This window comes from Labeo rohita, unplaced genomic scaffold (genome assembly GCF_022985175.1).
Source record: "Labeo rohita strain BAU-BD-2019 unplaced genomic scaffold, IGBB_LRoh.1.0 scaffold_84, whole genome shotgun sequence".
NCBI classification, from domain to species: Eukaryota; Metazoa; Chordata; class Actinopteri; order Cypriniformes; family Cyprinidae; genus Labeo; species Labeo rohita.
In genome coordinates this window covers 64,132-73,569 of record NW_026129788.1, presented here as the reverse complement: position 1 = coordinate 73,569, position 9,438 = coordinate 64,132, and the positions used below count along the sequence as shown (strand labels likewise).

Genomic DNA, 9,438 nt, shown 5'->3' with positions numbered 1-9,438 from the left:
GACACTATTTGTGACATTTAAAATTAAATATCAACATTTAACAAAAGGTGGTTAAAGTGCAGTACGTTTTATACCTCAGTGGTGGAGTGATGTCGCAAAATTCATCAGAACATCTGAGTGTCTACACTTGAGAAAAACTCTGAGACAAAAAAATTCTAGAACTCTGCACAAACCCTGTTCCTACTGTCTTAATTTAATTAGATAAAAGCCTTCAGTTCCTTTATGCTGTGAGTTCCGCTGCCTTATGAATACTTCATCCACATGAGGAAAATAAACACAGAAATAAATCAGTCACAGCATTTTTATAATACTGACTGGATTTGTTTGTCACCTAGAGAGAAATAATGACAAAGTACAAGAGAAATGGATAAGATTTAAAAATAAAATACACTTTATCGACGTATACAATTTTACATCATTTCATGAAAAACAATTACACTGATTTTAATCACATTAATTTAAAAACAAGCATAAAAACAAAACGCGCAGTAATAAATGAAAGTGTCGTGGCGACGACTATTTACAATATCCCATGAATCTGTGAGGAGCAGCAAACGTGATGCTGTCAGCGACGCCTCGTTCGAGTTCGTCAGGTCAGAGGCAGCGAGGCTGCGCTTTCAGAGCTCGTCTCAGGTCGCCGTAGAAGTTGATCATACCGCCGGCCATGGCCGTATCCACCGCCGTCTGCGGCAGCATTCCCCTCAGGTCCGTCTGGATGTATCCGGTCAGTAAACTGAGATCCGAGCCCTGCGCCGGCACACAGAACCAGCCGCACGGATGATTGAATCCTCGTACGAAGCCCGCTTTCTGCTCGTCATGGTCCACGCTCATGCCTGAACGACACAACAACAACAACAACACATTCGACACGTCAGATAGTCGCTTTCACGCTAGACTCTGCACACGTGACAGTTGTAATATGACGTCACGCTCTCTGGTGTCTTCATTTAAAATAACATCATGCATAAAATGTAAAAATTTATGTGATGTACTTCACTTGTAGCGAGTGCAGCGCTACAGTCATTAAAGTAAATTCAGCTGAGAGGTCATGTTGATCTTCTGTTGGTCTCATTGATTTACAGATCAGAGTTCAGCAAACTTAAACTTTAGAACGCAGTGAAATTCACATGAGCTCCATTTACCGTCTCCTGCGTTCACCTGCGTACGAATGGAAGTCAGTGGAATGTAAAATGCAGTGAAAGCGGCCACCGACGCCGGGTACACACCACACGATAATCGGGCTGATTTTGGGCCGATTTCTCCGCTTCCGACAATCCTAGGTAATGTCCCGATTATCTTGGTGGTTCTAAAGTTTATCTTTTCAGATTTCCCTACGGTGTGAGGTGCGTTAAGAGTGACCGAATCCGCTCGGAAGAACGCCGGAGGCGCCCCGATCGCGATCAGAACCCCGAGGCACGCCACACACCATAGGAGCAAAACGGTTACATCTCGGATTTGTGTCCTCGTGTTTGTGGTCGGACACATTTTGAAGATCTTTTTAGAATCTTTTAGTGTGTACCCAGCACAAGAGTCGCTCTCCTAAATCACACAGATCCGGTCCAGTCTGCCGTTCACACCAGCGGACGACAACCGGATGTGATCTGTTCTACTGTGGCTTTACTTGAGCTAAATGGCGGATCTGTTGTTTTCAGCACCGCAGATGTACCGGACGAACGCGAGCGACTGACCGCAGGACAGCAGGCCGCGCTGATAGTCGGTGGTGTAGGAGAAATCCACAAACTCCCGCGGAGAGATGATGTTCCACAGCTGCCCCGCGGTGGTGTATTTCACAACACAACGGCCCTGAAAAACACACAGAAGAACTTTCAGTTCCTTTCGTCGAGTCCTGTGTTTGTCATGTGCGCGTAAACGCCTGTGTCAAAGAAACAACCGATTTAAGTGATCTTTAACCCTAAACTCACTTCAGTTTGGTCTAATGAAAGATTCTAGAGGAGGAACAGAGAGAGAGATGTAAGGGGTTTTATTGCGGTTGTGAATCTCTTTATCTCTGAACGTTCACCCGCTTTCATAACTCAGCTGTAGATTAATTTGGCGATGCAGACGCGGACACGCGTTCACCTGGTCTAGCGTTTGCAGGATGTCCAGCGACGTGATCATGCTGTCCCAGTCCAGTCTGCAGGCTCCGGGACGGATGTAGTCCACGATCCGCTGCGGACTCTCTGCTACGGTTCCTTCGGTTTTATATCTGCAAAAACACAAGCGGGGAGCAGTCGCATAAACTCAGTTACTATGTTAAGACTGTCTCTGAGAACTAGATTCAGGTTCACAGGAGACCAATCTACCATTTTATGCATGTGAATTCAAAACGTTTTGACCCATCTCCGAGAAAATTAATAAATTAATTAATAGATAACTACCTCTAAAGACTAGTTTACGCATTAATTAACTAGCCGGTTGGAGCGGTGTTCTGCTGTTTCAGCACTTTAAACTCACAGAAATCCGCCGAACTCCTGCGATGGTTTCCTCCACACGGTCACATCCTTCTGGAAGAAACAGAGAAGAAGAACGGAAACGATCAAAACAACACGACATCCACCCGAACGACGCGGTACACGTCTAAACGGAACCTACGCGACAGAATCGACACATTTAAACGGAACTGACCGATTTCTTCGCGATGCTCCACTCCGATTCATTCAGACTGTGATACGACACCAGAGTTTCCTGCAGCTTCTCAGAACTGACGTGTGAAAACATCTGAAGGACACACAAATTAAATCAATTACAAGTATATTTAAAAAGAAAAACTGCCCATCTGAAAGACATCCATCGTTAACTTACATCCGTGAGAACTGGGATTATGATGTTATTAAAGTTAGTAAACTGTCCGTCATCTGTGAAAAGATACAAGTCGTTGTTGATGCAGTAACCGCCGAGCTGAATTCTTCAAAATTAAAGCCAATATTTTATTACTGTCATGCAATCACACCCACTCCAGAAGTGTTCTTTCGAGATTGACAAACTGTCACAAAGCATCTAAAACCACAAACAGCCGATCAAGCTGAGGACACATCAATAACTGAGTCTCACGTCTTACCGCACCGGCGATCTTCCACCGGACAAAGGTGATTTTGGTTTTTCAGCGCCTGTTGATTATTTCTCATTTCATTCAATGTCACTGCGCCGGACAGCCAATTAGAAGCGTCGACCCCGCCTTGAATATATTTGCCCTCATTTGATTGGTCAAGCGTGGCTAGAGGTGCCCAGACTCGCGAGCTGATTGGCTGTTTAAGTCTCGGATGTTACTCGGTCAGTTTCTCAGCTGCGTTACAGCATTAAGACAGCAGAGGGCGCAAAACACAGTCACTCATCAACAGTTTTAATTCTACACACAAGAATAAAATCAGTCATTCAACAAACTTATTACAGTAGAGCGAACAGATGAAGCTTCATCCACACAGAAGGATCATGTAAATATTGCTCCGAATTTGTAAAACTACAAAAAACTCAATGCTGTAGAAGAATCTGCAAAATATGCTGTGGTTTCATTTTAAAAGTCTCATATATTCTGGTTGGTGATGAGTTTCTGCATCCTGCGTATCTTGCGCTTGTTTTTGGGCATGACCTTGTTGTACTGTCCGTTTTTGATGAGGTGCTCTTTACTGTGGTGGATCTGGGCGCCGTGCTGCAGCTGAAACGAGCACAGAGCCTGAAGAGGTTTGAGAAGAACCTGCAAGAAACAGCAACGGCTCATCACTATCGGATCGTCGCACGCCTGCACGCGGCCGCTGTGCATTTATGAGATCACTAACCTCCTGAATGCTGTGGTTCTTCTCCACGATGGAGAGCGTGACGGCCGCACACTCCAGCGTCGACACGCACATGTTGGTGGGCTGCGTGCGGATCACGTACTGACTGGAGGGGGCGCTGCGGAGCTGAACCTGCCGGGACCAGCACAAAAGCGACGTCAGCGCGAGGCTGCTCGAATATCGCGTTTTCGACGACAGGAGCCGCTTGTGTCGCACAGCCCTCAGAGCAGCCGCTTAGTGGCTGACCAGAGAACAGATTCAGCCTGAATCTACAGAGACAGAAGCAGCTCTGAGACCGACCTGTCGGGGCAGCCGCAGCAGCGCGTTCCTCAGGAACATGTCTTTAGCTTGACTCCAGGTGCCGTCGATCAGGATGACGTTGTGGGCCGTCGCCGCGCCGAAATCCGCGCTCAGATCCTCCAGGTTCTCGGCGCCGGCTCCGGGATACAGCAGCAGAGTGCGAGCGTCTTTACACACGGCCGCCAGCTCCGGATACCTGACACAAAAACATCAGCAACAACACGTGAAGGCCATCGCAACACACGCAGACGCTTCGGCGAGCGCTCGCGTCAGTCACCTCTCTTCGGAAAAACGCCTCCCGACGAAAACGTTGCACTTTCCCGGAGGGAGACACGCCGCCAGGAGCGGAACCGTGCGCAGAACCCGGCTCTCCTGCAGAAACGGAAGAAAAGTCACTCGTCTGACGGCGTCAGGCTTAGGGTTCAGGCTTGGGCCGCACCATAAGTCGCATGCGATTGTCACGTGCATCTCCATCAGGAGCAGAACTAATACACGGAGCCGTAGATCACTGACAAGCCACGCAAAATCACGCTCGTAATGGAAGCTTGTCAGTGATCTACGGCTCCGTGTATTGGTTCTGCTCCTGATGGAGATGTACCGCTAATCGCAGAACCGGCTTCACTGATGCATGACAATCGCATGGTGCGGCCCTAGTTTAGGGTTAGGGCTTTGAGATGACTGGACACAAACCTCAGCCGGATGCTGGACGATGTAGAGACACGTGGAGACGTCCAGAGGACGCGGCGGGAGATACGGACACAGACACACCTTCACCGGACGACTGACGGGACAAAACACAACGTTCAGCGAGGCACCGGACGCACTCGTGACCGCAGCGACGGATCCGATTCTGGACGCCAATCGGTCTGAAGACTACGGTTTCTCCCGTCCGTCGCCGCGGTCGTCGGCGTGATGATCTTTTCAATTTCAACAGTGTTTATCACATTTAAATAATCATGTGTCAATAGCAGCACGAAAAACACATTCAACTTCTGAATAGATTTTATATTAAAAGCTGTCTTCGTAATCACTAATGCTGAGACTCTCTGGATGAGAACAAACAACGCTTGAACTGAACTATCATCTGTCTGGAGCTGCTGTATAAGTGAATCAACACTGATCAGACTAAAGCTGAATAGCCGTAGAACTGCTTTAGCTGAACTGAACTGTCTGCATGGTTTCCTTAACTGGTTCTTAACTTTTCATTAATTTTTAGTTAATTTTCTATTTATCGCTGTGAACCTGAACTGACACGATCTGTATGTAAACATCTTCTTATTGACATCATTTGTTATGATGAGAGAAACTAAACTGCAACAACTCTGATTGGCCATTGCGTTCAGGAGCTCAGCAGACTCGTCTGTGATTGGCTGCTGCGGGAACGCGCTGTAAACACAAACACACACTGGAGCGGAAGTGCTCGAATCTGTTGACGCTGTTCCTCCTGCTTTTGTTTGAGCACCTGGAAAGTAACGAACGGCATCTCTGACACACACACATTCACATACAGCAACACACACTCGTTTGAATGTGTGTGTGAACAGGCTCACCAGCATCTGCGGCAGGTCGGGCGTCTCTCGCTCCTCTCGACGGGCAGATCCGACAGCACCGAAAACCCTTCATCTTCATCATCTTCGCCATCTCCAGCTCTCTCGTTCCTTTCTTCCTCGTATTCATCTTCATCGTCATCCTCGTTCATTTCTTCTATTGTGTCTTCATTAAACCGTGAGCTCATTGTGTCATACTCCTCCAGTGTTTCACGCTTTCTTGAGGAGTGCGTTTCCGCTTCCGGTGACGTGTGAGAGAAAGATGGCGGCGCGCGGAGCGAAACGTGCAGCGGAGCGACCGGCTCAAATCAAGACTAAACGAGCGAAATTAAACGGGAACAAAACGCCTCAAGTCGAGAGGGAAACGAAGCGAGTGACATTTACACTGGAGAATGAAGAAACGAGCGGAAACTCACAGACGAACATTATCAGCGTCCCGCCGCCCGTCAGCACGGTAAAACACACACACACACTCTTCATCACTGCACATATGCTCGGCCTTTTTGAACGTGTGATTTTATATTGACTGTACTAGTGAACTCAGTGTTTTGAACCATGTCAAATGTAACAATCAAAATCGAGGAGGGTTAAAGTCACGTTTCTGCCTGTGTTTTTGCACGTGTGTGATCTCATTCATTAGTGATTAATGCACTAGTTTGACTTGAACGTTTTCTCACTTTTCAGGGCAAATGGACAAATAAAGAGCGAGTTTTGGTGTTCTCTTCTCGCGGGATCAACTTCAGGACGAGACACCTGATGCAGGACCTCAAGACCATGATGCCGCACAGCAAAGCTGGTAAAACCTGACATTCCCACACGAAAACTGTAAACCAGCACTAATGAGACAATGATGGAGTCTTACTGATATCACTCTTGCTTCGTTTTCTTCCAGACACCAAAATGGACAGAAAAGATAAACTCTTTGTGGTCAATGAGGTACAACAACAACAACAAAAAGTAATTCTGTGATGATCTGTGATTTGTTTTTCGACGTCTGATTCTAACGGCCGTTGTGTTTTAGGTGTGTGAAATCAAAAACTGCAATAAATGCATCTTCTTTGAAGCGAAGAAGAAACAGGATCTTTACATGTGGTGAGCGACACGTCCAGTTCACGTCAGAGATCGATCGCGTGTGCCGAGATCTCAGTCCCTGTTCATCTGCTCTTCTCTTACAGGATCTCGAACGTCCCACACGGACCGTCGGCCAAGTTTCTTGTACAGAACGGTGCGATTTCGTTCATTCAGTCATTTGACGAGTGTAGATCATGTCATACATGTGCATGTGTAAAATGTCAACTGTGTTTTATTTTCACTTTAGTCGTCTGCTTATGCTGTGCGAACCAAACCCAGTCATCATATATTCTTCGTTCTTCTGTCTTAATAATTAAACAGCAGAACCTTTAGGACAGGGGTGCTCAATCCTGGTCCTGGAGATCGACTTTCCTGCAGAGTTCAGCTCCAACCCTGACCAAACACACCTGAACCAGCTAATTAGGATCTCAAGGAGCCCTTGGTAATTACAGACAGGTGTGTTTGACTAGGGTCGGAACTAAACTCTGCAGGAAAGTCGATCTCCAGGAACAGGCTTGGGCACCCCTGCGTTAGGATTTCTGTATGTAAATGAGCTCTGTTATGATTGGCTCAGCTTGCTGTAGATGTGGGTGATTATATTAATGAGCTCATGGCTCATTAGTTTTGATTATGAGAATGGAAATTCATCTTGTGTTTGTAGTCCACACTCTCGCTGAGCTGAAAATGACCGGAAACTGTCTGAAAGGCTCCAGACCGCTGCTGTCGTTCGACCCGGTGAGTGAACACGCGGATCACACTCCTGTGTGTGTGTGTGTGATGATGATGATGATGATGATGATGATGATGATGATGATGTCTCTCTGTTGTTTCATAGAAATTTGACAAGGAGCCACATTACGCACTGCTGAAGGAGCTCTTCACTCAGGTTTATTTCAACATTAATTCTCTTTCAGTTTTTGCTGATTTCATCGTTAGTTTGAGTTAATCGTTTACATCAGTGTTTCACAACTCCAGTCCTCACACGGAACACAGTTCACGCACGTAGCTCTCTTCTAACGAGCTGGTGATCAGAATCAGGTGTGTTAACTGAGAGAGACATGCAAAATATGCGGAGGGCAGGGCATGAGGACTGGAGTTAGGGAAATGCTGATCTACATCAGGGGTCACACAGCGTTTAGCTCCAACCTTAATCAAACGCACCTGAACCAGCTAATCAAGGTCTTAATAGGTATACTTGTGTTGGGGCAAGTTGGAGCTGAACTCTGCAGGACGCTGGCCCTCCAGGAACAAGTTTGGTGACTCCTGGTCTACATAATAATGCAGAACAACTCCATTACGTGCACATAACTCGGTGTAAATATGTGAAACGTATGGCAAAGATCTGTAATAATACATTCTCAGCTCATGTGTTTAATCCTCCTCTGTCATTGTTAGCGCTCTGTTATTAAAGCTCGGCCATCGCTGGTGCTGAGAATCAAAAGTAGTGATTGTTTTCGAACACACTACAGATATATTGATGATGATGATAAACACTGATGCATGTGATTTCCATGCATGTTTAATTTCGGTTTCCTCAAGACTTTTTCTCTCATTGCTCAAATGACTATTTTAGTTTGATTGATGGATTTGTGATGTTCTTCTTGCAGATCTTCTCGACGCCTCGGTATCACCCCAAGAGTCAGCCGTTTGTGGATCACGTGCTCACGTTCACCATCGCAGACAACAGGGTTTGGTTCAGGAACTATCAGGTGAGCTGAAGCGCTCGAGCGTTTCGCCCGTTCGCACGAGCGGTAGTTTGTAAACGGCGCGTTCTGTGATCGTCGTCCACAGATCATCGAGGAAGACGCGTCTCTGGTGGAGATCGGCCCTCGTTTCGTCTTGAATCTCATCAAAATATTTCAGGGCAGCTTCGGCGGACCCACGCTGTACGAAAACCCTCACTTTCAGTCGCCCAACATGGTAAGATCGCTCCGGCTCTTTGTCAGGGCTCTTCTGCGTGCGCTTTTCCTCAAACTGATGATGTTTGTCGTTTTTTCCAGCAACGGCGAATGATCAGGCAGGCCATGGCCGCCAAACAGAAGGAGAGACAGATGGTGAAGGAGATCCGGAAGGAGAAACGCAAAGAGGAGCACGAGGTGCTGACGCAGGACGTGACGGACGACGTGTTCGCGACTCCGGCCGAGCCGAAAGAGCCTCCGGTGGAGCTGGAGCCTCCGGAACCTCGGAGCACCAAGAAGAAGCTCAGACTCACGGAGCTAAAGAAGAGAACGCAGATGAAACGCAAAGGCCTGCGATAACCTGTCGTGCGGCGTTCGCTCGTAAAACGTCCGTGTAAATGTTTGCGTGGATGTTATAATGGAGATCTGATCCCAGATCGGAGGTTCTGCTTCCTGAACGTAAAGCGTTTCTCTCTTCGTCCAGGTCGAGGAACAGCTCGGCATTTGATGATTTACATTCATCTTTGTGTTTCTGCTTCTTTTGTAAACAATGCAATGTTAATAAAGTATTTTATTAATGTTCAAATATGTGTTGATTTTCATTTGTTGTTGGTCGAGGTTTGTAGAAAATACACAAGACTATGAGTATCAACGACGATCATTTCTAATGTTAAAACTTTGCCGGATGTTTGAATGGTGACTGCACTTACATGAGCTGCTGTTTGGATGTTTTCTCACATATTTCATCATCACCGCAAACATGACGAGACACATTCACAGAGAGGTTTTGTTGAGTTTGTCCTGCAGTAGTGTGTTTGTTAGGAAGGCTGGGTGAGGTTTGTTTCTCATTGG

General features: G+C 46.7%; 3 protein-coding genes across 5 annotated transcripts; 1 reads left to right on the top strand and 2 right to left on the bottom strand.

Moving 5' to 3' along the window:
* Nucleotides 1–368: 368 nt before the first annotated feature.
* Nucleotides 369–3,165, bottom strand: stard4 (StAR-related lipid transfer (START) domain containing 4). Of its 2 annotated transcripts, none has more exons than XM_051104939.1 (7): nt 2,955–3,165; nt 2,803–2,855; nt 2,626–2,718; nt 2,455–2,504; nt 2,080–2,206; nt 1,689–1,803; nt 369–833 (listed from the first exon to the last, which is right to left on the bottom strand). In XM_051104939.1, exons 1-7 carry the CDS (start codon nt 2,995–2,997, stop codon nt 595–597), a joined length of 720 nt encoding a protein of 239 aa, XP_050960896.1. In that variant the 5' UTR covers nt 2,998–3,165; the 3' UTR covers nt 369–594. The 2 variants fall into 2 exon arrangements, with proteins under 2 accessions (XP_050960896.1, XP_050960895.1); XM_051104938.1 differs by having other exon boundaries at nt 3,059–3,165.
* Nucleotides 1,099–9,172, top strand: bxdc2 (brix domain containing 2). Of its 2 annotated transcripts, none has more exons than XM_051104933.1 (10): nt 1,099–1,280; nt 6,302–6,413; nt 6,510–6,553; nt 6,639–6,709; nt 6,793–6,842; nt 7,350–7,423; nt 7,524–7,574; nt 8,296–8,397; nt 8,480–8,608; nt 8,689–9,172. In XM_051104933.1, the coding sequence occupies exons 2-10, from the start codon at nt 6,374–6,376 to the stop codon at nt 8,944–8,946; spliced, it is 819 nt and encodes a 272-aa protein (XP_050960890.1). In that variant the 5' UTR covers nt 1,099–1,280; nt 6,302–6,373; the 3' UTR covers nt 8,947–9,172. The 2 variants fall into 2 exon arrangements, with proteins under 2 accessions (XP_050960890.1, XP_050960889.1); XM_051104932.1 differs by lacking the exon at nt 1,099–1,280 and adding an exon at nt 5,880–6,071.
* dtwd2 (DTW domain containing 2) lies at nt 3,320–5,805 on the bottom strand. The gene is made up of 6 exons (XM_051104937.1): nt 5,621–5,805; nt 4,761–4,851; nt 4,348–4,442; nt 4,071–4,266; nt 3,774–3,902; nt 3,320–3,691 (listed from the first exon to the last, which is right to left on the bottom strand). The coding sequence occupies exons 1-6, from the start codon at nt 5,803–5,805 to the stop codon at nt 3,521–3,523; spliced, it is 867 nt and encodes a 288-aa protein (XP_050960894.1). The 3' UTR covers nt 3,320–3,520.
* Nucleotides 9,173–9,438: the final 266 nt, after the last annotated feature.

What these genes read in the sequence shown, in the direction of transcription:
- stard4 (XM_051104938.1), bottom strand. Translation starts at nt 3,125, where the DNA reads ATGAGAAATAATCAACAGGCGCTGAAAAACCAAAATCACCTTTGTCCG. An exon ending in GGTGGAAGATCGCCGGTGCG is followed by an intron (nt 2,856 to 3,058) that starts GTAAGACGTGAG and finishes ATCTTTTCACAG; the next exon opens with ATGACGGACAGTTTACTAAC. An exon ending in TAATCCCAGTTCTCACGGAT is followed by an intron (nt 2,719 to 2,802) that starts GTAAGTTAACGA and finishes TGTGTCCTTCAG; the next exon opens with ATGTTTTCACACGTCAGTTC.
- dtwd2 (XM_051104937.1), bottom strand. Translation starts at nt 5,805, where the DNA reads ATGAGCTCACGGTTTAATGAAGACACAATAGAAGAAATGAACGAGGAT. An exon ending in CCGACCTGCCGCAGATGCTG is followed by an intron (nt 4,852 to 5,620) that starts GTGAGCCTGTTC and finishes TTGTCCCGTCAG; the next exon opens with TCGTCCGGTGAAGGTGTGTC. An exon ending in TGCTGCGGCTGCCCCGACAG is followed by an intron (nt 3,903 to 4,070) that starts GTCGGTCTCAGA and finishes TGGTCCCGGCAG; the next exon opens with GTTCAGCTCCGCAGCGCCCC.
- bxdc2 (XM_051104932.1), top strand. Translation starts at nt 5,880, where the DNA reads ATGGCGGCGCGCGGAGCGAAACGTGCAGCGGAGCGACCGGCTCAAATC. An exon ending in TCCCGCCGCCCGTCAGCACG is followed by an intron (nt 6,072 to 6,301) that starts GTAAAACACACA and finishes CTCACTTTTCAG; the next exon opens with GGCAAATGGACAAATAAAGA. An exon ending in CAAGTTTCTTGTACAGAACG is followed by an intron (nt 6,843 to 7,349) that starts GTGCGATTTCGT and finishes TTGTGTTTGTAG; the next exon opens with TCCACACTCTCGCTGAGCTG.